This window comes from Camarhynchus parvulus, chromosome 18, assembly GCF_901933205.1.
Source record: "Camarhynchus parvulus chromosome 18, STF_HiC, whole genome shotgun sequence".
NCBI classification, from domain to species: domain Eukaryota; kingdom Metazoa; phylum Chordata; class Aves; order Passeriformes; family Thraupidae; genus Camarhynchus; species Camarhynchus parvulus.
In genome coordinates this window covers 10,610,909-10,635,106 of record NC_044588.1, presented here as the reverse complement: position 1 = coordinate 10,635,106, position 24,198 = coordinate 10,610,909, and the positions used below count along the sequence as shown (strand labels likewise).

At 55.0% G+C, this 24,198-nt stretch overlaps 3 protein-coding genes across 7 annotated transcripts in view; 1 reads left to right on the top strand and 2 right to left on the bottom strand.

Annotated features, from left to right (window-relative positions):
* The window catches only part of UNK (unk zinc finger), a 42,632-nt gene extending 37,960 nt beyond the window's left edge, over window positions 1-4,672 (top strand). For 4 of the 5 annotated variants that reach the window (XM_030962097.1, XM_030962094.1, XM_030962096.1 and 1 more), the window contains 3 exons: window positions 1,364-1,545; window positions 2,054-2,311; window positions 2,654-4,672. In XM_030962097.1, the coding sequence (XP_030817957.1) occupies window positions 1,364-1,545; window positions 2,054-2,311; window positions 2,654-2,809 (596 nt within the window). In that variant the 3' untranslated portion in view covers window positions 2,810-4,672. The remainder of the gene's footprint in view (window positions 1-1,363; window positions 1,546-2,053; window positions 2,312-2,653) is intronic. The other variant, XM_030962095.1, reaches the window with a different exon arrangement.
* CASKIN2 (CASK interacting protein 2) overlaps window positions 1-24,198 on the bottom strand; it is a 648,645-nt gene that overhangs the window by 344,838 nt on the left and 279,609 nt on the right. The window lies entirely within an intron of this gene.
* UNC13D (unc-13 homolog D) lies at window positions 9,031-23,848 on the bottom strand. The gene is made up of 32 exons (XM_030962092.1): window positions 23,745-23,848; window positions 21,605-21,637; window positions 21,250-21,357; window positions 20,187-20,246; window positions 19,916-19,982; window positions 19,659-19,836; window positions 19,490-19,534; window positions 19,031-19,099; window positions 18,785-18,854; window positions 18,357-18,461; window positions 17,984-18,076; window positions 17,644-17,747; window positions 17,342-17,459; window positions 16,471-16,595; window positions 16,123-16,213; window positions 15,797-15,853; window positions 15,613-15,710; window positions 15,328-15,379; window positions 14,912-15,042; window positions 14,574-14,694; window positions 13,848-13,988; window positions 13,590-13,688; window positions 12,995-13,201; window positions 12,755-12,823; window positions 12,381-12,460; window positions 12,057-12,162; window positions 11,911-11,982; window positions 11,707-11,790; window positions 11,323-11,443; window positions 10,635-10,758; window positions 9,600-9,805; window positions 9,031-9,517 (listed from the first exon to the last, which is right to left on the bottom strand). The coding sequence occupies exons 1-32, from the start codon at window positions 23,799-23,801 to the stop codon at window positions 9,414-9,416; spliced, it is 3,195 nt and encodes a 1,064-aa protein (XP_030817952.1). The 5' UTR covers window positions 23,802-23,848; the 3' UTR covers window positions 9,031-9,413.

Below are 24,198 nucleotides of genomic sequence, written 5' to 3'. Positions count from 1 at the left end.
GCAGATGGAAAGAGGGAGTTAAAACAAATTACAAGATCAGCCTGGTCAGCACTGTGGCAGAATTTGTGGCTTGCCAGCATTCTGCTTAATGCTGGATTCCCATTCAAGAAAACTGAGGTTTGAAAAATAAAATGTGAGTTGGGATTCCATTAAAACTTCTTGCTTTCAACTGAGCACCCTTCAGAGCAGCAGAAATGGATCTGTGGTAAGTGGCCTGAGCCAGCAAAGATCCCTTGCTGCTCTGCTGAATGAGTTCATGTGCCTAAGCCCTTGGTGAAGACAATTTTGTCACTATTTGTGTCTTGGCTGGGAAGTCAGTGGTGCTGGGATAGCCCTCAGTGAGAGGCTGTTGGTTCCAGGGTTCACTTGCAGGCACAGTTTAGCTGCTGTGAGATCAGAATTATCAATTGCAGCTCAATTTAAGAATATTCCCAGCCACTGGTGAGCACCACTGCATGAAATGACTCCCACATCAAACTGGAGCAAACTGTGTGGGTGAGAGTCCACACTCTGTCTCAATATTACCTTTTCCTGCTAGTTTTCCCCCAAATGCAATGTATGGGTACCTATTTTAAGTGAAAGTTATGGAAAGAGTATGAACATTGGACTCTGGAAAAATAGCCAGTTTTGTCTACAACGGATATTCTATTCCTTTGTCTCCTAAGCCTTGAATTTCTTCCTGAAAAGAGAGTTTATTTGAACAAGCTAAAATAGGGAAATGGCTGATTAGTTTTCTTTGATGCTGCTCGCTAGCTCAGTGCTAGAACTCTGCAGAGGATGAAGCAGATACAGATACTATTGTCTCTACTTGTTTATAAACAAGGATTTTCCAGTTCTGTTCCTTGTGTAAGGAAACAGTAATGACTTGGAGCATTTTTGTGACACTGTTTGGAAGTGAGGCTCCTTTTCTCAGCCCCACACTGAGGAGACAAAAGCAGAAATTTCTTAGGGTGTAGGGTGGGAGAAAGCACCACCTGGGCACTGTGAACCAACTCTGGTGGCTGTGCTGCACTGAAAATTGGGAGGTAGAAGCAGGCCAGGGGTTCCCCTGGAAGAAAGGGCATTCAAGCTGACAGTCAGCTCTGCTGTAAAAGTGATGCTTCTAAAAACAGATCCAAGAGTTGCCTCCACTTAGTGTCATGGTTCCTCCCTGCATCACTAAAAATGAGGCCTATTGGTGTGAAATTTCCCTATAAAGTCCCTCTATGATGGACTCTGGGTGCAGGGGGATGAAACTGATTCTTAAGATGAACTTTTTATCCTATTTGCACATTTATGAATCCTGGATCTCACAGGGTTAGGGAGGAAATGGGGAAATTGCCAGCACCTGTGATATAACCCTCTCTATTTCCCTGTGAAACAGGTTTAAATGGGATGAACAGCAGCATATGGGAACACTTTGCTTCGGGGAGTTTTTCGCCCAGTACCTCACCTGCATTTCTGTCAGGTCCAGGTGCTGCGGAGATGGCACGGCTGCGACAGGAACTGGATGAGGCCAACGGCACAATAAAGCAGTGGGAAGAGTCTTGGAAACAAGCCAAGCAGGTACTTGGGCAAATCCTGGGATTAGGGAGTGTAAAGGAGTGGAGGGTGTCAGCCTTTCAACAGGCTCTTTCTGGACATGGAGGTGATGGACAGAGCTGTAGGTTTTACAGGTTCTTAGCATTCTTTCCTCTCCCTTGGAAATCACCAAATCACTTGGCCTACTGTGTTCAGGTGCTGGAATTGCAAGGCCAGATGTCACAACAGATGCCCTGAAGTGTTTGACAGTCTCTCAGACCTTTGATACACGATAATTTATCAGTATGCAAAGTTCATCCCCTACATGCTGTGAGCCAGATGAGTAGAACCACAGCCCAAGCAGATGGGATATGTGGAATGAGCAGTGCCTTGAAGTAAGGCTCCAAACATGTTTCAGAATTTGGGAACATGCCAGATTGGTCAGAACTGGTGTGAGGAGTGTATGGAAATTGATAGTTTTGCCTGGGTTTCTCTTTGGAGACAGACCAAGTTTTCAGACTGCTTCTTTTACCCTCTTTGTTGGGACTTGCAGGCTTGTGATGCTTGGAAAAAGGAGGCAGAGGAAGCAAATGATCGCGCCAACACAGCTAACATGGAATGTGAACTGGCCCGGGAGCAGAGGGAAGCCTTGGAGCTGCAAGTGAAGAAACTGCAGGAGGAGCTGGAGAGGATCCACACCGGGCAGGACCCGCAGTTCCTGCGCTCCTTCTCTGACCTGGAGACGCTCTCGCTCTCGTCGCTCTACACCCTGCAGAAACAGCTGCGGGCAAACCTGGAGAAAGTGGACAAGGTGAGTGCCAGGGCCTGGCAGGGCAGGGCTCTGCCCTCTCTGCTCCTACAGGTCACAGCTTTTCCCCTTTTCTTTGTTAGACTCAGAAATCAGAAGCCTGCTTCCAGGTAGATGTAATCAAAGTGAGCTCTAGCTGGCTCACAGGAAGATAACTCCATCTTCTTTGTGCCTAAAATACAGAGTATAAATCAATCAAAGCTGCTCTGTTGATCCTAAAGGTCCTGAAAAGCATTGCACTGTGATGCTTTCCTTTTGCTTCAGGAGATGAACAGGGCAGACAGCTGCAAGCCCTTCCTGCCCTGTGTGTGCCACTGATGCTGTGCCCTGTCCCCTCTCTTGCAGGCAGTGTTTCAGATGCAGTCAGTGAAATGCCTTAAGTGTCAGGAGGAGAACCGGGTGGTGCTGCCGTGCCAACACGCGGTGCTGTGCGAGACGTGCGCTGAGGAGGGCGAGTGCCCCATCTGCCACCCCAACAGGCCCCACTCTCTGCAGTCGTGACCTTCCAGGGACACTCCTGATCATATCCTAGAGAACTTTTTAACTTTATACATACGTACATATATATGTATGTGTATATATATATATGTATATATGTGTGTGCATGGGCGTGGCTGTGCACCTGTAGGGACGTGCACACACACGCACATGCACACATGAAAACAGAAAATTAGTTGCAGAGCACTTTTTAATATTTTACATCCCGTATCTAAACTGCCCCTCACCCGTGCCCCACTAATTCTAACTCTTGATGAACTTTGAGAGCTGTTTTTAATACAGATCAAAGGGCCATTTGCAAAGAGTCTGTGTTTCTCCTCTTTTCTATTTAGGTGATAACAAATTTTTGACTATTTCCAGAAGGACTTAGAGTGGGCAAGAGGGGCTTCCACGTGCTTTCCAGAGGAAGAGTTGAGATCACAGGGAGGATCGAGGTGGTTTCAAATGACTTGCTCATGCCTTCGGTCCCCCTGCTCTTTCACTGACCCAGCTTGGTTAAAGCCGTCCCCCCTGATGGGAGCTCTGCCAGGCTCCTGCCTGGAGGGCCTCACACTGCCCATCTCTGAATGTGCAGGAACTTTGTCTGGCATTTAATCAGCAAAGTTCACTTTTTAAATTTTTTTACACTCTTTGTATATTTGTATGAAAAGAAGAAAAGAGAGAAAAAAAAAATTTCTATTGGACCTAGAGCAAGCCAAGCCCCAAAATTCAGTGACCAATGTTCACTGCTGATGCAGCCAACATGTTCCAGGTCTGAGCAGCCTTAGAAGTATTGCCCTTGGGTGAGCCAAAGCCCTTTATGAAGGAAATTTGGATGCAGAGGTTAGTTCTCTCCAGGCACCCCTTTGTCTGGTGGCTGTTTAGAGACTTTTTACTGTTTCAGACCAGATTAGTTTTGTTTTAGCCACAGGTACCTGATTCGTAGCCACTGCTGAAGTGCATGAACCAATTCCAGGTAGGCTGAGGACATTTTTGTTGCCTGTGTCAGCAGCTCAAGGGTGGTTTGTGGATTGCTGGCTCCAGAAACCCTGGTGCTGGAGATGTGTGGTGACAGAAAAGTCCAGCAGGACAGAGAAATGCCACCAGCTCAGACCTGCCCAGCAGCTGAGCTTTCCTGTGACTTTCCCTACCAGCATGTCCATTGGATTTTTACATCAGGTGGATTGCAGTAACCTGCTGGGATCTCAACCAAAAGGCCACTCAGTTGACTAAACATTTTTATTTTGCACAGGGATGCTCCTGTGCTGCCCCTCCATGACCTGGAAAAGCACTGGAACCTCCAGCAGCCCACTGTTGTAGGAAAACTGAATTTTTACCAGAGCCTCTCAGAAAGCTTCATATTTAATACAAACACATAATTAGGTTTGTTTCCATAATTCCACCTTTCCTCTCCATGGAAGGGGTTAATATGCATTCCCAGATGATCTCTTAAGTGCAGCTCTGTGTAGTTCTTTTTTATGTTTTCCCATTAACTTGTTTTTGGGTTTTTTGGTAAAAATGCTTTTTTTCCATGTGTATTTTATTGTAACTAGCATCAGGTTTTTTAATTTTTTTTAATGGAGAGACACTGTTGAGTGACTATTGTGGCTATGTTGTTTGGTTATAGCCTTTGAATGTCTGTGCCATGGGGCAGCACATCTGCCTTGGTCTGATCTTAAAGAAAGACCTTTTATTAAAATACATGAACATTTCTCTTTTTTTAGGAAAAATAAAAAATTAAAAAAAAAATTAAAAGTGGGAGGGGAGGAGGAGGAAAAAGCCCAATTAAGAAAAAAGTTTACTAAAAAGGTTTTTTTTTTTTTTGTAACTAACTTAAATCATAGGAAATAAACTCTTGAATCAGATCTTTAATATTTATAAGCAGCAGAGCTGATCAGCCTGTTTTTGGCTATGGTTTGTAACACTTTTTATGAGCGTGGGGGTTTCTCTGCTCCTCTGCCTCCCCAGGGGCTGCTCAGGGGTGATGCTGCCTTTTGCCAACCCTCTTTTTCCAGATCTGTCCAGCAGCAGCTCTGTGATTCCAACAGGGAATCCCTCCACGTGGAGCTTGTCCCCTGAGGGCAGCCTGGGCTGTCTCCTGGGACAGTCACAGGGTGATGCAGGACTTGGGGGGGTTAAGGGCAAAGAGTGTTTGCCCCCAGTTTCCCTGGGTTACGAGGAAAAATTCCAGGCCAGAGAAAATGTGTTTTTCCCTTTTGAGTAAAACAGTTTCTCTGTTTTAAAACTTATACTGAAGGACCAAAGAATTCAGAATTTCACCTGTTTTGTGGCCCTCAAATTTGAACTTTCCATTGCCACACTGCACTCATGGCAGAGCAGCCTGAAGGAATCAGCACTAGACCCTTCCCTTGCCCCCACCCCATCCTCTCTCAGCACTCTCTTTGCACAAGCACATTGACTTTCTCACTTTTCCCTGGTTCTTGAAGAAACACTTCCTAAATTTAGGTTTCTATCAATTTGTTTGCTGCTTTAAAAAAAAACCAGGAGAGGAATACTGAAATGTGAATTTATTTTCTTAAGCATCAGATGGAAAAGATAAACTTCATCTTTGCATATTTTGTGAATGTTCTGGTGGGCCATTTAAAGACAATTTCCAAACCAAATGAGGTGGGAGCAGGGGGAAGGAGCAGCATTCCTGACCCACTCCAGCAGTTGTTGCTGCCTGCTCCGTGCAGGAAGGACAAACCATAATCACAGCACTGCAGTTGAGGCTTTAGAGTCTGTGATCAGCTTTTGTATGGTGTAAAAAGAGCTGAAATAAACCTGGTGCTAATAAGTGCAGCCCCTGTCACGTACTGTCAGGCTTCCTTCTGAAGCAGGAACTCCCTTTCCAGGACACACAGTAACACAGCAGAGCTGAGGGGGCTTCAAAACAGAAGTGGGGTCCACAGAGTTCCTTGGGGAGCAGCCCAGCTGAACAGCCCTGACTGTGTCTGGGTTCTGCCTCCTCACACAGACTCCTGAGTGGATAATGACATTTTCCTCCCCAAATTTTTGGGAGCTTCAGAAGAGTTGACCTTGGTGATTAATTGGGCAGGTCGGACACTTCTGAGTTGAGAGCTGGGGGAAGGAGTTGTGGTTGTGTTGTGAAACCACAGCATCCTAAAGGTCAATAAACTTCTACATTATTACGGAAAACCAACCTAGAAGCAGCTGGCTTGGGACAACACTAGCCTGGGTTAGATCCAGAGCAACAAGCAGGGTCAGAGCTGTAGGTGAGAGCCAGGAGGTGAAGGATTTTAGGCTACCAGGACCACTTTGAGCTCCTCTCTGGCCTTAGGTGCCATAGCCATGTGCCTGCAGTGGCACAGGAGGGACCCAGGAAAGGTCTCAGAGCTGGAGCACATTTCCTGAAGCTGATCCCACCCCTGGGGGTCCCTGCAGCTGATCCCCTGCTGAAGGGTTTTACACTTTTGTACATCTCTGAAGCTGAACCTGAGCCACTGACAAGGCTTGTGCAGCTGAGACAATGAAGAGAATTTCTTACCCTGGGAGGAAGCCACTGAATGGACTCAGTCATCCCTTGCTGTTCCCCCAGCCTCTGAACGTCCTCTCTTCCTCCTTTTCCCCTATCTGAGAAGGAAGAATATTACCAGTGTTTTCCTCCAGAGTTATTATAATCCTTGGAGTGATGGCCAACAGCAAAATAGATGTTACTGATGTAAAACCTAGTATTTTAAAGGTGAAGTATTCCTGCAAAGTAGTGACTGCATTGGAGAGATTTCTGGGGCTTCCCCACTCTGTAGCTTCCAATGTTAAAACAAAATAAATACAGTATACATTTTAAAAAAATAATAATAATACACACTGCAGTATTTCTGGTGGCAATTCTTGCCCAGTCCCTTCCCTGCTTTCCCCAGGAGGAAGGGCGCTGGGCAGAGGCGCCCCTAGTCCGTGTAGAAGTTGGCAGAATGGTGATCAGTGGTGTAAAACGTGTTGTTGATTCCATGTATAGAACTGTGATTTCAGCTGTCGTTCTCTCGTACTCTGTAAATATGTGTTTTGGCTGTCGGAAACCTGGTTTAGACTCTTTTCTTGGCAGAGTGAATTTGCATGTGGGGCTGGAAAGAACTCAATCTGTGTCACAGTTTCCAAGGGCAGGATGGATTTTTTTTTTTTAGACAACAATAAATTTTTATTTTTTTGCTAAGAAAAAAAAATACAAACTGAAGCGGTGTGTGCGTGTGTGTGTGTGCCCGGGTGGATGTGCAGCCCTGGGCTCTGCTCTGGGCCTTGGGAGGGTGGAGAAATCTGGGCTTTGGAGCCCTCAGAACAACAGATCCATGGCAAATTTTCACACAACTAAGAATAATTTCTCTCTGAGCTCCATTCCCTTTTCAGGGTGTTGCAATTCACTTTCCTGGTGGAGGTGTGGTGAAAGAAGGAGAACATCAATGCAATGTGGTTAAGGTTAACCTCTTTGGAAGTTCCAAATCCAAAAATTTCTCACCCAAATTCTTGGTCTGGACATGGATTTACGTCCTGGAAGAGCCAGGCCGGGCAGAGGTGAGCTGTGCCTGCACAGTGGATACAGTGCTTTATGTGCTGGCACCCAGAAGAACACACCTGGCCTGTGGATCCAAAAATTACCTGTTAATTAATTTGGTCTAATTAATGCTTCAAAGATGCATCAACCACTTCCCATCAGTCCAATCACAACAATAATCTGAATGGGCCCATTTGTATTGCAGATTATGGGTAACACAATAAAACCAGTAGATCTAAGTGGCAGCCCCTTCCCTCTTGTGTTCTGGCCATCCGCCTGTGGTCGGGTTCTTCACCAGGATTAGGAGGATGATGATGGAGACTTCTTCCTCTTTGTCATGCTTGCATTTGCTGGGAGCTGGTTTTGTGTGCTTCAAGCCTTCTTTTTTAATGTTTGGGCTGTTCTCCTGCTCCATGGGGTTAGCTGTGCTCTGACTGATTAAGATTTCTTAGTCTTTCTCTGTAAAAGGTGGGATTTCTTTTGGGGTGGGAGAAGACCCACACCACTGCCTGTAGCTGAGCAAAAATTCAGCTAAAACACCTTAAATAATACAGTGCAAACAACCTCAGAAGAGAGGTCAGCCTGTGCCACCTGCTCCCTGGGATACACCTGGCTGGTGGCAGCCCAGGGCAAGGTGGGACACAGTGATTTTTTTTAAAATAGCTAAAAATGAGCTGAAACCATATTCAAACCTTCAGCTATTAAAAAAAAAAGAGCTAAAAATGAGCTAAGACCATATTCAAAACCTCCAGCCTTGTGTAGTAAACCTCATAATAAAGCATGAGGTGGCTGCCAGCAGGTGCCAGGCCCAGATGAGCTGCAGGGTGCAGGCACAGGGTGCTGGACCCAGCTGAATGACACCCCGAGCCAGCATCCCCACAATCCCAGGCCCAGCTTTGGAATATTATTTCTCTGCACTAAAACCTAAGCCAGCAAATGGCTTCCTTGAGAGCCTGCAGTGCCTTAATCCCCCCTGCTGTGGGCTCTGTCACACAGATACCAAAGGAGCTTTTTTCTTTTCCCACCCCCGCATCCAGGATTTGACCTGAGCTGACCCAGCGGCTGCTCTGCCCACCGAGGGAGCAGCTGCTGCTCAGGCACCCGGGAGGGGGATGCTTTTAATTCCCTGTCCCTGGCAGCTCCCAGGGACCTGCTGCAGCTCAAACACGGCCACCTCCATGCAGGGTGGGGGTACAGGGAGCTCCAGGTGTATAATTAGTATTAATTGCAGAGAAAACAAGCTCCAAAAAACCCAGCAAATTGTTAAAACCGCCTGCCTTGGCAGGCATTTTTACTGTCATACTGGGTCACCCCACATGGATGCACCCTGCAGAGCTTCCCGCCACTTCCAGAGGGACCCGGGTCCCTGGCACAGGCTGGGAGTGATGCCAGGGACCTGCACCCCATGCCTGGGCTGTCAGCTGCCCAAAATGCCTCCTGGTTTGGCTGCCAGAGCTGTGATGCTCTTTATTGCCAGCAAGATCCCAGGCTTCCAGGAGGTCAGTGAAATTGGTAGTAAAATTAAAAAAAAAAACCAACAAAGAGACAGAAGAGCTATACACATTTTTAAAAAGAAGAAATTCAGCAGCTCCCACCAGACCTCAAATGCCTTGTCCCACCCCACTGTGCTGCTGCTGCCAGCACAGGGTCACTGCCCCAAAGCACACAGCCCACGCACCAGCTTTGTGGCTTTTCATTTAAAATAAGAGGCTTATCCACAAGAAAATAAGGGGAAAAAGAAATTTAAAAATTTAAAGAAAAACCAAAACTGAAGGCAGGTTTAGCCGTGGCCGTCCCCAGCCTGAATCAGTCGTGTTGCAGACAGAAGGGTTGGGGGATGCAGCACTGGCAGTGACAAACTCCAGAGGGACAGACAGGGACAACCACACTTCCACATCCCTCGTGTAGTGTTACTAGTCCAGGCAGGCAGGCAAAGAAATCCCCTCCAATGGACCTGCCCACCCTCCCTGGCTCATGGACCGCTGAAGGTTGGGGTGAGCTGAGTGCTGGGAGCTGCGCTGGGCAGGCACAGGGACCCCTCTGTCCCCACACTCCCTGCAGATGCTTCTGGCTCCAACACCACCAGAGTTCCCCTTTCAGGGCCATCTTCCTGCCCCTCCCTCACTCTGTCTCCTTGGACTGCTTGGCTCGTTGCTTGCGGAGCTTAACGAAGGCCTGAGCTTCTTTGTCCCTTTTCCTGGACTCCAGCAGCTGCAGGATGTCATCTGCCAGAGGAGAGGGCAGTGATGGTGGGAGATGCTCCCCACAGCTCCCTCCCCACTCTGCAGGGGCTGAGGCACCACATACCTGTGGGCTTGGGGTGCGTGAGGGGCAGCCGGGTCTGGGGCACCCGGCCCATGTCAGCCTCGTCCTCCTCGGTGTTGAGGCCGGGCAGGCAGCACAGGGGGAAGAAAGCTTCACCCTCCAGGTCATTGGACCCCAGCACATCGTAGTCAAACACAGTCAGCAGCAGACAGGCGCCCTCCTGCCGGCACTTCTCAGAGGGGATCAAGCTGCAGGGCCACGGGAGGCAGGGGATCATCCCATCCCATCCCATCCCATCCCATCCCATCCCATCCCATCCCATCCCATCCCATCCCATCCTCCATCTCCATTCCCATACCCATCCCTCAGGGCCCCAGCACGCTTGTACCCAAACCCTAGTGCCCTCACACCCTGGGCAGCCACATTCCCTCAGTGACCCAAACCCCCGGCCCAGGGCCCCGTGACCCAAACCCCTCAGGGCCCCAGCACAGCTCTGCACTGACCCAAACCCCTCAGGGCCCCAGCACAGCCCCTCAGTGACCCAAACCCCTCAGGGCCCCAGCACAGCCCCTCAGTGACCCAAACCCCTCAGGGCCCCAGCACAGCCCGCACTGACCCAAACCCCTCAGGGCCCCAGCACAGCCCCTCAGTGACCCAAACCCCTCAGAGCCCCAGCACAGCCCCTCAGTGACCCAAACGCCTCAAGGGCCCCAGCCCAGCCCCTCAGTGACCCAAACGCCTCAGGGCCCCAGCACAGCCCTGCACTGACCCAAACCCCTCAGGGCCCCAGCACAGCCCCTCAGTGACCCAAACCCCTCAGGGCCCCAGCCCAGCCCCCAGTGACCCAAACCCCTCAGGGCCCCAGCACAGCCCCGCACTGACCCAAACCCCTCAGGGCCCCAGTCCAGTCCCGCACTGACCCAAACCCCTCAGGGACCCAGCCCAGTCCTGCACCCTCCCTGGTGTGAGGGAACCCCCCTGCACACGGCAGCTCCTGGAGCAGCAGCCCCATGGCAGAAGCTCCTCAGCCTGAGGGGCTGTGGGCCGGGGCCCCGGTGGGTGTCAGCCCCTACGTACAAGTCGAAGGCCTCGTCGAAGAGGGGGTGCAGCTCGTTCCTCTTGCACTGGGTGGTCCGAGCCACCACCTCGGGGAACTCGTGCCGGGGCTCCAGGGTGAGCTGCACGAAGGGGTCGCTGGAGCCTGGTGGGGTGCAGACATCAGCCCCCTCCCCTGGGCTCTCTGCCCCGGCATGAACCCAGCCGGGGGGGCTTGGACACACTGGGGGGCTGCGGGGGCTCAGGGCAGCCTCACCCCGACCCCCAGCGCAGGCCCGGCTCCTGGAGGGTGCGGGAGCATCCCCGAGCCTGCCCGCACAGCGACCGGCCGGGCTGGCTGCAAGAGCAGTGACCTCTCCTGGAGAGCTCCACAAACGACAGCCGGACCCGGAGAAGGTCGCTGCTCACCCCGGAGTATTTTTTTATCTGCGACTGCTTTGCACGATGAAGAAAAGCCGCCTGCCCTGACTGCTGGCTTGTGCCACAAGCAGTGGGACGTGGGCACTGTGTCCTGCATGGTCCTGCCTGCCACATCCCACTGAACCACCCAGAACCAGTGCAATAACCCCCCTTTTCCCCCAAATCCACCTCCTTGGATAAAAAAGCAAATCAAGAGAGAGTCCAAGCATTGCCAGCATCTCTCCTGACTGGGGCATAGCAGGGACCAAGGACAGGGGACCCTGGGGCTGCCCTGCCCACCCACACCCACCGTTGGAGTCCAGCGGGATGAGGTTGGTGGCGTTGAGCACTTCCACGTGGAGCTTCTGCTCCGAAGGCCGGTACAGAGCTTTGATGGTCACAGCCCCGTACTTCTCTGCGCTCGTGTCCAGCTGGGCAGTGGGGCACAAGGATAAGAACACTGTCCTTCATCCCCATCATGGAGGGGATACACAGGGTCAGGCAGAAGCTCAGCAGGAATTTTGGGGAATCCTCTGGGATGCATTGAGCCCTCTCCTGCTCAACACTGTGGCAAAACCTGCCCCAACAGCCCCAGGACTGGGAGGGTGGTTGGGAAATTTAACATTTCCACAGGCAGGGCCTGTGAGCAGGGTAGGATGTGGGAAGGGGCTGGGAGCAGCATCTGGAGTCCTACCTGCTGCTGGATCCTGTTGCTGAAGTATTTCTGGATGAGTTTGCGGCTGGTGGTGGAGCAGAGAGCCAGGTGAGCCTCCAGCGTCTGTGGGGAGGGGGAGAGGTGACAGTCAAGCACATAGACATTCCACAGCCCAGGGATGTCCTCCCTGGCATCCCTTCCTCCCACAGGAACTCACAGGACTCCCCATCCCCATCTCCATACCCTGAAGGCTGCACTGTGGAGGGTCTCCAGCGGCAGCCCGCAGCCCTCGGCGTGGAAGCACCGCTCCAGGCTCTGGGGACAAGGATGCTGTCAGCCACCAACCAAACCCCTGTCCTTGCCAGCCACCCCCTGCTTCCCCTTGGTACCTTCAGGGCACAGAACAGCCTCTGGCAGTGCTGGACCGAGGGCACCTGCGGCCCCCAAGCTGCTGAGAGCACGGACAGGGTGTGGTGCCACAGGAGAGTGAGGAGGCTGCAGGGGAGAGGGAGGCTGTGAGCAGGATCCAGGGGCTGTCCTGGAGGGATGGCCTTCAGCTGAAGGGCTCTGCAAAGCCCCAGGAGGAAGTGCCTGATCCTGCCAGCCCTGAAGTGGGATGGCCCCAGGCCCCATGGAGCTGAGGGGATGCTCCTGCCCAAGGGATGGTGACTCTGGTGGCCTCTGCCACAGCACATCCCAACTGCCCTGGTCACCTTTTGAAGTTCTCCTGGACCAGATGCTCATTGAGGTACTGCAGCTCCGACTCCAGGAACTTCATGAGCGGGATGATGGACTGCAGTGAGAGGAGAGGGCATTGGGGAGGGCAGGGGGGGCATCCAGCAGGGCACAGCAGGCCAGGGAGGATCCCACAGGGGCTCCTTCCTACACGGGCAGGCTGGGCCTGCTGTGGTCCTGCTGCTGACAGGGGCATCAAGCAAAGCTCTGGGCCCTATCACGGGTGTGTCCTGTGCCCCAGGCGTGGGCAGGGAGCAGGGATGGACAGTGACAGAGGCACCCACCAAGCAAGCAAAGGCTATCCATGGCTGCCCAAAATGATGGTCCAGGAGGGGCTGGACCAGGTACTTACATCCTCAGGCTTCTGGGTGTCACTGGAAGATGAGAGCTCCTGGATGTGTCTGGCAATGCCCTTTTCCAGCTGCCAGGGAGAAACGCAGGAAAAGACTTGGACTTTGTCCTGTGCAGCAGCCTCCCCATGCCCAGCTCCACCTCGTCTCCATCCCAGGAGCATTATGGGCTTCAGGACACCTTGGGTAAAACTGCTCTGGGCCAGGTGAGGGCCAAGGGGGCATCAGTGGCAGGTGGTCACCTTGGTAGCCAGGGCTTGCACCACGTCCCGGACCTCGTGGTCCAGGCAGGCCACGGTGCTGTCGAGCTGGTTGTGCAGAGCGTTCTGGATCTGCTGGGGCTCGATGATGCCCCTCATGCGCTGCTCCAGCTGGGCCCAGGCCAGCTGGGATGGCAGCTTCAGCATCAGCAGCCGCAGCTGCTCGATGTTGTTCACCACGATGCAGAGCTGGGGGAGGTGGGTCTGCTTCAGGGTCCACACCCCCTGGAGCATCCCACATCCCCATCCCCAAGGCAATCTCCATAATTATTCCCATTCCCATCCCACATCCCCATCCCCAAGGCTATCTCTATCATCATTCCCATCTCCATCCTCATCCCTAGTCCCATCTCCATCACCATCTCCAGTCTCATTTTCATCCTCACCTGTGTCCCCATCCCCATCCTGCTCCCCCTGCTCACATCATTTCCCTCCTGATTTTCCAGGATCATGGCTTTTGATGGCCAACTGGTCCCTGTGGAACCCAAACTGGGGATGTCAGCTGGGTTCTCAGCAGCTCAGCTCCCTCTTTGTCCAGACACCAGGGCCAAATCCTGCCCAAGGTTCCAATACCAACCTTGTTGGCCGCCTCACCCTCGTTCTGCTCACTCAGGGACAGAGCCTCAGCCCTCTCCTTGATGAGCTTGCAGTACATCAGGGAGATCTTGCACATGTCCTGCAGGACAGAGAGGAAACCAACAGGACTGAACCAGGCAACACGGGGCAACACATGAGCTTAAGGAGCCCCATCACTGGGGGTACTGGCGCCTGCAAGGAGACACGTCCCGAGGAGCAGGAGGGGAAACTGCAGGTGCTGGTGCCCAGCTGTACAAACCTCCAGGAGATTGACCATGATCATGAAGGCTTTCTCAGGGTCTGGCCAGTTGAGCTGCTGCCAGGTTGTCACGATCTGGGCGTAGCAGGTGGACAGGTCAACAGTGGATGTGCTGTGCTTGTGGTACCCATAAGGCTTCAGCTGAGGGGCAGAGAAGGCAAACACAGCTTGAGCAGGGAGATGCCATCCCAGAAGGCAGAGCTGCTCCTTCACTTTGGGGCTCTCTGGCCCATCATCAGCTCCTTATATCCCAATATATCATCAGCAGCTCCATACATCCCAATGTCATCACACAACCACTTTGGAGATTGGAGGAGATGAGGATGGATGGAGCAGCATGAGCTCCCTGCTTCCCTCCATACACCCACCCAGTCCTGCTGGACCCCACTAAGGGCAGCCATGGCTGCCTTCCCTCCCCTCTTCAGAGAGCCTGGAACCAAAGGGGATTCTCAGAGCATGGTCCAAATGCAGGGTCCTCAGATCACAAGGGCTGCCAGGGAGCAGCGAGGGAAGGGACACAGGGACATGGTGTGGGGCCAGGGTGAGTGGGATCAGCTGGCCCAGGGGACCACATACTGTGTTATTTGGGAGAGGAACCAGGCAGCTCCTGGGCTGCCAGAGGCACCTGTGGTGGTGTCAGTGCTGTGAGCCAGGCCCAGCAGCAGGGCGTGGAGGGCAGCTGCAGTGTCCCAAAGGGAGGAGGGAGATTTCTCCTCCCCATATTACCTGGTCCATCTGGATGGCTCTCTGGGCCCTCTCCAGCGTGGTGGTGTAGGCCTTCTGCAGCCACAGGGGCAACGCTTCCTCAAACCACTGGTGGAAGTTGCTCAGAGCCAGAGGTCCATCCCTGTGGAGGAAGGGACCAGTTCTCCAACCCCACAGCAGTGGCACAGGGCTGTCACCCCTCCTGCTCTCACACCAACCCCACCCAGAGATCAGCCCCAAACCCTCTGGTGATGCTCCCATTGACACCAGGCTCCAACAGCCTGCTCTGCCTGCTGTGCAATTAGTCATGAAGGCTGGATCCCTTTCTCCGGCACCTCTCCCCTCTCAGGGCTGGATACCTGCTTGGGAGGGAATCCTTCATCTGATAGAGCTCCTGCAGTTTCCTGTAGAGATCAAAGAGGCTCTCGGCCGTGGGTCTGGACATGCTGCTGTCCACCTTGTGCAGCTGCTCCTGGACATGCTCTGCCACCTGCATGGGAGCAAGGCCAGGGGGAACACAGTGAGGCCCGGCCAGGAAGGCTCCTTCTGGAGTGAGGGTCAGCTCAGGACACTCCTATTCCTTTTAAGTGGCATTTCAGGAGATTTGTTGGGTCAAATAGTCCCCACTCTGTGGGCACACAGGGATAGAGGGGGAGTTTCTCCTGCTCCCCTTCCAAGCTTACAACAAGCAGTTGCCACCTGAAGGGTGGCCAAAAACCTCAGCCTGGCTTTAGATCTTAGTCCCCCAAGAGCAGAGCAGCCCAGGCTTGCTCACCAGGCTCTCCAGCTCCAGGTAGGCAATGGAGAAGATATTCAACTTCAGGTTGCTGCAAGAGAGAAATGTGGATTCAGGAGCCTGCCAACCCCAGCCCAGTAAAGCCAGGCCAGCAAACCCTGCCAGGCCATGCCCTGGGTGAGGCCAGCACAGGCCTAAGGGGCAGAGGTGGGACCAAAGATCCCCCCTGAGGAGCCCAAGGGCCAAGGAATGAGGCACCAAAGTGCCCTGCCACTCTTGCTCCCAGGGAAGGTGGGTGGGGTGAGATCAAGCACTGAAACCTACGTGCTGAACAATTTATTCCAGATCTTTTGACACTGTTTGAGATCTTCTATCACCTCCAGGAGGAGCTTGGACAAGGCTTTGCTATTCTCCTCTATACTCTGCAAAGGGAAGAACAGCTTGTTTCGGATGCTCAGACATTCTGAGGTGGCTTTATCATGTCAGAGGGACAGAGATGGGACCTGACCTTCACCATGGGCTTGAGGTGCTGCTTCTGCATGTGGAACCACTCCGTGGTGCCTGACTGCAAGAGAGGAGTCCTGGTGGGATGGCAGGGAAGCAGGAGGAGCAAAGCCAGCTCTGTCACCCCCTTCACTCTCCCTGTCCCCTGGGTGAGGGGAGAACCTGTGGTGGGAACCACGGGCTGGGGCCACCAGGTTGAAGGGGCAGGTGTTTCCCATGCCATGGTGATCCATGTGGATTTGCTGAGGTGTGGGCATTGGGCAGGGGGTGGAAGGAAAGAGACCCCCAGGGTCCCACCTGCAGGGGTTGGGGGGGTGAGACCCCCAGTACCTTCAGAGCTGTGGAGACCATCTGGGGGAGGTCAGGGCTGGGTGTGCACAGCTCACGGAAAGCTTTGGTTTTGCACATCTGGACGAGGACCCTGCAAAGTGAGAACCTGGAGTGAAACCCAGCCCCTGCCATCAGGAACAAGCACCTCTCCCCTCAGAGACCCTGCCCAAAGAGCCTTCCCCTCCCAGCAACATCCCCACAGAGAGCCCAGGACAAGGGATGGGACAGGACAAGTGTCACAGCAGCCTAGACAGGGGAGAAAGGGCTCACACTGAGATTTGCCCAAGCTCAGAGGTTTGTCCTGAGCCCCAGGACCCCACGTGCAGCTGGCAGCAGTGACAGACTCACCGGAGCAGGGACTGGAGCCTCTCCGTGGACCTCGGGACAGAGAGGGGGAAAATGATGCGGAACCTACGGATGAGGGAGACCCCGTAGGTCAGCAGGGACTGGAAGGACTCGGCCAGCTCTGCCTTCTGGGGACAAGAAAGGAAACGTGCATCGTCCTCCTCAGTCACAGGCAGATGCTGGCAGGACCACAGAGGAGGGAGCTGCTGCTCCCATTCCTTCCCAGCCTCCTCCAGGGATGGGAAAAAAACCCTCATGTCTCTGGTAGCTTCTCCCTGGAGGGACTGAACTGAGCTTTGTGCTTAAACCTCATTGCTATGCATGGAAAATTCAGTGTCTCAGCAGGGTGCAGGGATGCTCTGGGAAAGCAGGCTGGGAGAAGCAGAAATTGGGTCATATTTGAGTTTTGCAGGGGGTTGTGATTGACCTGATGGCAGGGATGGGCGAGGGGGATGTCAGTGCAAAGGGTAAGGGGCTCTCCACAGAGAGGGGGAACAAACCACTGGGAAATGCCCTCCAGACACCCTGGCACCCCTGTACCCCACAATCTCCTGCCCCTCATGGAACACGGGGACTGAAACAGCCCCAGGGGCTCTGGGAGGAGCGGCTCAGGGATGGGTGCCTGGGGCACTTTTAGGGGTTCCTGGGAGGGGAGGCTCAGGGATGGGTGCCTGGGGCACCTTTAGGGGTTCCTGGGAGGGGAGGCTCAGGGATGGGTGCCTGGGCCGGGAGGTTCTCAGGGATGGGTGCCTGGGGCACTTTTAGGGGTTCCTGGGAGGGGAGGCTCAGGGATGGGTGCCTGGGGCACCTTTAGGGGTTCCTGGGAGGGGAGGCTCAGGGTTGGGTGCCTGATCTCCCTGATCTCTGCCCTCACCTGCTCCGGCCTCAGGCGCTCCTGCACCCAGCGGTACTCGATGCTGGTGATCTGGTGGAGGAGGCAGCTGCTGTTGAACTCCAGGCTCTGGTAGAGTTTGCTGTAGGCCAGCCACTGCCTGGGGAGGAGAGAGGGCCGCGCTGAGCCCCCAGGGGCTGGGGGACACCCAGGAGCCAGCCACAGTCACAGCTGGGGACACAGGGGCCACCCAGGCAGCAACACCTGAGCTCAGGGGACAGACCAGCTGTGGGGAGAGGGTCCCAGCAAGGCCCCAGGTGCTGCCCTGGGGGTGGGGTACTCACGCCATGTCCTGGTGGAAGTCAGAGAGGTCCTTCTGTGTGGCGTGCAGGTACAGCACGGTGCTGGCGTGGCTGCTCAGCTCCCCGTCCCAGGAGGTGCTGCCGGCCTGCAGGAGGGAAAGGGGGAGGAATGTGTCCTGGAGCAAGACAGGATGAGGAGGAGGAGGACAGGCATCACTGGGGGGGTGTATTTGCAGGAGTGGGAGCCCCAGAAAGGTGCCAGGCATCCTCCTGACCCTCATTCCCACCACACAGTGTGTTGGGGTGTGGGCTGCAAGGGAAGGCCTCCCCAGCCCAGCTGCTGGAGGGCTGCTTCTGGTGCTGGTGGCAGCCCCGGTGGTACCTGGTGCTGGAGGATCTCGTGGGACACCAGCTGCTGCAGGAGGTGGCGGTGCACGGTGTAGCTCGGCTGTGTCCGGCTGCAGGTGGTGGCTCTCTGCAAAGGGACAAGGCAGAGAGAACCATCACCAGGGATCTGTCACACTGGGGACACAGGACCCAAAAGGCAAGGGCTGGAGAGCCAAGGGCTGTGGGTGCACCAGGAGCAGGGTCCCAGTGCTGGCACTGAGCTCAGGGCAGGGTCCAGCACCTGCAGACCCTGTGCTGGCACCTCTGCTCCTGGGGCAGGCACCTGTGACCCCCAGACAGGACCCAGGGACAGGCAGCTGTCCCATCCTGCCAAGGCAATGGAAAGAACTTTCCACATCCCATCCCACCTTCTTGTGTGTCAGTAGGAACTGCAGGTGACAGTGTCCCCGCTCGGGATAGGTCTCTGTCCGTGGCTCCAGCTGGTACCACTGGTCATTCCAGCAGTGCAGGTCCTGCGGGCACAGAGGGACAAGGGGGAAGCCCTGGGCAGCCTTCCCAGGAGAAGGATCTCGTTCAGAGACCAGGGGATCTTCATCCCACTGCCTTCATGGGACAGGAGGATTCAGTATTGGATTAAAACCACAGGATGTGCAGTGACTGTGTTAGGATGACTGTGGCACAGGGAGGGACCTGACATCAGTCTGTGGCTCTGAGATGGGATCCTGGGTGTGCCACAGGGCTGGGATCCCGCCCGGATCCTGCCCGAACCCCGGGAGGTTTCACTGGGGGAAGCCCTGGGGAGTGCCTCGGCGGAGGGGAGGCAGGCGGGGCTCACCTTCAGGCGAACGACCACGTTCCCCAGGAAATCGTCCTGCCCTTTGTCTTTGCGAGCGTCTTTGAAGATCCTGGAAGGCACAAACAGCCGAGGGGGTGGGAAGGTGCCTGCAGCCGTGCCCGGCCGTGTGACACAGACCTGCTGCCCTCCCTCCCTCCTTCCAAGGGTGATTTGTAAATCCAGCAGGCAAATAAGCATTTTCCACCCCTCTTTCCTCAGCAGCCTTGGGGCCACACCGGCACCAACCTTTTGAGGCCGTGCAGGTCCGTGAGCTCCCCCAGCTTGTGCCGCATCGACTCCACCACGTCCGAGTCCCTGCGAGGGCGGGAGGCAAAACCCACGGCGGGGAGAGGGGAAATGCAGGGGATGGAAAAACAGAGCAGGGAATTGCAATGACGGTGGGGAGGGAAAGCACAGGAGCAGGGAAGTGTCAGGGTTGAGGCCACCCCCAAACCCAGCCCAAATCTGCAAGAACGTGGATCTCCATAAATTAAAGCAGGGCTTAGGGCCAGCCCTGCCTGGGCACAGCCAGCCTGGCTTTCCCTGCTGGCCCAGGTCACATCCTGCACTGAGCACTGCTCCATGGAATGCGATGGGAAAGGGGTTCCCATCACTTCAGGGCCTTTAAAAAAGTTGCAGATTGAATGCCAGGGGACAGCACCCCCTCAGGCAGGGTCCTGGGCTCACGGGGATGCTGTCACTCACCACATGTCCAGGTGGAAGCTGGCTATCTCCACATCTTTGAACTCCCTGCAAGGCACCAGGGGATGTTGTTACTCGAGTAACACAGGAGTGAATCCCCAGCCCCAGCCAAGAGCCCTGGCCATGCCCTGCATCCCCCAAAAAGCAGAGCTGAGGGGTGGGCGTGGATTACAGGATGAAGGTCTCGTTCCACACGGGGCTGAGGGTCTGGTTTATGACTTGGGTGCGATGGATTTGGTCTTCAGGGATGAGGTCTTTGACCACAGCCTTCATCCTCTTCTTGTGGTCGGTGTGGGCTGGCTCCTGGCTCCTGGCCTCGATGCCCAGCAGGCAGTATGGGTCACTGAGCCCTGCAGGGGCAGAGCTCTGGGAATTCCCCTCGGGAGCAGCAGCTGCGCCTCTTCCCACGGGACACCCCCCTCCACTTACCGCTGACATCTTTACCCAAAATTCCCTTGGCTTCCTTCACAGTGGCTTTCAGGCAGTAAATGGGGCTCTGGAAAAATGAATAAACAGATATTAATGTGAGGGCTCACCAGCCCTGAGAGGAAGGATCAACCCTGCATGGAAGGATGGGGCAGGAGCAGGACCTTGCCATCAGCAACCACCCCAGCAGTGACAACCCCAGGGCACCCCAAATCCCCACCACAGGGGCTCAGGGGCACTGCAGCCCCCCAGCTGCACACTGGGGACACTGTACCTCCAGCTCCATGACCTGCTGCATGATGACACCGTGCTCCTCTGCGTCCATGCCAAAAGCCTGTGGGGATATTGGGGCTGGTGATGGATGCTGCCCTGTTAACAGGGCCTGGAGAGCAGCCAGGGGCTTCCCTCTGCTCCCTGGGAGCCAGCAGCAGCCCAAGGGGAGAGGAGAGTGGCTGAGTCCAGCAGGAAGGCTGGGGACCAGCTGAAAGCTCTTGAGGGAGAGCCTTCTTCCCACCATCCCCAGGCTAAGATAAACACTTCTCCCCAGGGCTGACATTTCCCAGCCACAGGATGCTCCCAGCCCTCCAGCTGGATGCTGCTGCTACATCTTTCATGGTGCTTGTTAAAAGCTCCCTCTGAGTGACCCTCATGATTATTGGCTCCAAACAAGCAGAGAGAAATTGTGTGTGGTGGGGATCAGGGCAAGTTCTGCAAGGTGGGATGGGGGCACTTCCACATCCTGGCCCAGCCCAAGCCCCTGGCACATGGAAAGCCCAACCTAATTCAAAGCCCAACCTGGGTCTGCTGATGGATAAAACCAGCACTGGGAGATAAAAGAAACCGTGGGAAGGATTCCACTGATTGATGAATAGAAAAAGATATTTGCTCTTACTAATAAACTTTAGATTTGTTGACAAACAAAATTAGACATTGAGAGATGAAAGAAACAATGGGGAAGAAAAACCCCTAAATTCCATAAGAATTAACAATGAAAAGGGAGGGTTGTACATTAATATTCTCAAGTTTGCACTGGGGTTGTACATTAATATTCTCAAGTTTGCATTGGAGTTGTACATTAATATTCTCAAGTTTGAGGATTGTATATATTCTCATATTGAGGGTTGTACATTAATATTCTCAAGTTTGCAAGTAAAAGTTTGTTATTCAGCCTCCTGAGAATGCTGTGGTCTCCTGTGAACCACCAGAGTGAATCAAAGCCCCTTTGAACACTCACTGAGGGAGTATGGGGCATAACAGACCCCTACCACCCGCTGTAGCTGGGAGGATGGACATGTCAGGGGACAGGTTTTGGGGACCCTGTCAGAAAGGGGATGCACCTTCTGCACGTAGGAGTAGAGCTCCTGGGAGTCCCCGACGTGCTGCTGCTCGGGCTTGCCCAGGCGGTGCCGGATGGTGTAGAGAACCTCCTCGTAGAGCAGGGCCAGCTGTGGGGACAGTGCTGACACCTCACGTGGGGACAGCCAGCAAGGATGCCCCAGGAGCAGCAGGATTTCCATGCATCCCCCAGGAGCAGCAGGATTTCCTCCTCACAGCCCCCAAGCTCCGTGCCAGGCCCTGCCACCCCCTGCATCCAGCCCTCCACCTGCTGTCCCTGGGGAGCTGGGCCATGTCCCCAAGCCCCTGCAGCACTGCCACCCCCTCCAGGGCCACCAAGGGACACCACAGTCATACCTCCTCCTTGGAGAAGCGGTGGGACAGATCCATCTGGGGAGAGAAGAGGAGCAGAGAGGTTTCCCATCAGGGGCAAGGTTTGAGGAGGAAGTCGTGGCCGGACAGGGCAGGGCAGCCAGGGTGGGGTGGCATCACCACAGCACAAGAGGGTGGGATGTCCCAAAGGATGCTGTGACACCCCATGGCTGAGGGACAATGTCCCCCATCACCCACCAGCAGGGCAGCACGGGGGGCTTCACCCCCAGGTCCCATTAATTGAGGAGGGGGCTGTGAGGGCAGCAACAGCAGCTTGGGGTGACCCCCAGGAGGCTTTAAAAGCCAACAACCCACCTGTCACCCCCAGAGCCACTCACTCCAGCAGCACCAGGCTGGAGGGCAGAGCAGCTGAGGGACAGGGCAGGGGCCAGAGCATGGTGAGGAGCTCCAGGCTGGGCAAGGAGATGCCAAAAGCCACCAGGATTTGGTGCACTGCTACAAATCTCTGACAGCTGCAAGAGAGCACTGCTCATCCCCCACTTGAAGGATGCCCAGGACAGCTCTGACTGTCCAGACAGGAATTAAATCCGAGTGGTGACAGTGCCAGATGAAGGGAACCAGTGTCCCTGTGCCATCTGTTACAGGTCCTGGCACTGGAGCCTCTGGGAGTACAAGGGGGTGACACCAAAAGCAACAGAAGTCTTTAAAATGAGTTTGGGCTTTTCTGGGCTGAGGGGCGTTCGCAGAGCATGGTCCCAGCAGCTGCTCATGCAGGGCTGGTGGGGATGGATGGATGGATGGATGGATGGATGGATGGATGGATGGATGGATGGACAAATCCTACCTGTGGGTCAGCCCAGGCCCCAAAGTGACCTTAGGAACCCCTAACAGAAAAAAATAAAACCACCCCTGGGCTTGAACATTAACATTTGCTTATGGCAAATCTAGGGCTGGCATAATCCCCCGGCCATCTGGACTGAATTCAACCCTTCCGGCCCTGGCGAGTTTAACCCTTGAGCTGCTTCTCTCCCACCTGCCTCCACATCCCTCCTTGTACCCACTGGTGGCTGCTGGGGGCTCTGGTGGCTCAGCAGCCCCCTGTGGAAGGGGTCCTGTTGCACTCAGGAGGTCCCAGCCTGGTTCCGTGCACCTTCTGCTGCTGCTGGCACTGTCCTGCCTGTGCCAGGGCACGGGGGCACGGCCCCATCCCAAACCTTTCAGCATCCCCGCAGTCAGTGCTGCCCCATTGCAAGGTCACAAGCACAGAGGGGACAGAAAAAGCACTTTATTTCTCTGCTGCTGTTATTTATTATCAGCAAGACACAAGCATCTGTTCCTCGCCCAGCAGTGGGGTAGCCCAGGAGGGCAGGGGGAGGAATCCCTGCTGGTTTTGGGGCAGCTCCCTGCTGTTCCATTCTGCCCAGACACGGTGGCAGCTGGATCTGCTCCGTGCTCCCATGTGCACATGGGACTGGTTAAGCTAAAGCTGAGCTGAGCCACCAGGATGTGTTTACTGCTGCTAATCCTCGTGCCAAGAGCCCAGCTCAAATCCAGTGGTGTTGCTTAAATCCAGGTCTGGATCCAGCCCCCAGCATCAGCTCAGCCCAGCAGCTGCAGCAGTGGGGAGGCAGCAGGGACAGGGGTGCTCAGGACGGGGGACACGTCCCTGAGAGGGGAAAGCCCCAGGACAGACAGCCCCAGGACAGACAGCCCCAGGACAGACAGCCCCAGGACAGACCATCCCAGGAGCCCAGCGAGGGGCATTGTGCCCTCGTGCTCCCAGCAGCACCGGGCAGAGCTCTGGCTCCCATCTCACCAGGACAGACACACAGACACGGGACCCAGAGGGAGTTGGTCATTTTGGGATAGTCTGGAGCAGGGTGTGGGGGCAGCTGTGGCAGCACAGCAGGGCTCAGAGGGACCCTCAGTGGGGGCACAGAGCTGCAGCTGAGCCCGTGCTCACCCTGGGGTGCCCATTTACCCGGCTAGGTACCCCCCTCTCTCCGTCACACCCAGGCCTTGGTCCCTTTTCTCCCATCTCCCCTTTACAGCCTCAGCACCCAGCGTTGCCCCCAGGGTCCCCTGGGCACAGCCACCCTGACCTGCCTGCTGCCATCACCCCTCAACCACCTCCCCATCACCCCCAGAGCTCCAATCCACCTACCTCGGGGCTCTCCTCCCCGGGGAGGGTCCCCGGGGGGCTCTGGCCTGCAGGATCCATCTGGGGCAGGCTGAGCGTGGGGCAGGGCTGCAGCTCTGCCTGCAGCTCGCTGCTCACAGGAGGAAACCACAGCGCTTATCAGAGCGTGGCCATTTTAACGGAGCGGAAACGAGCTCGGGGCTCCTCGCCGAGCTCCCCGGGACGCAGGCGCCCCCCCTGGCCCTGCTCCCCAGCACCTCCTGGCCCTGCTCCCCAGCATCTCCTGGCCCTGCTCCCCAGCATCTCCTGGTCCTGCTCCTCAGCATCTCCTGACCCTGCTCCCCAGCATCTCCTGGCCCTGATCCCCAGCCCTGATCCCCAGCATCTCCAACTCCTGCTCCCCAGCATCTCCTGGCCCTGCTCCCCAGCCCTGCTCCCCCACCTGCCCAGCCCTGCTCCCCAGCATCTCCTGGTCCTG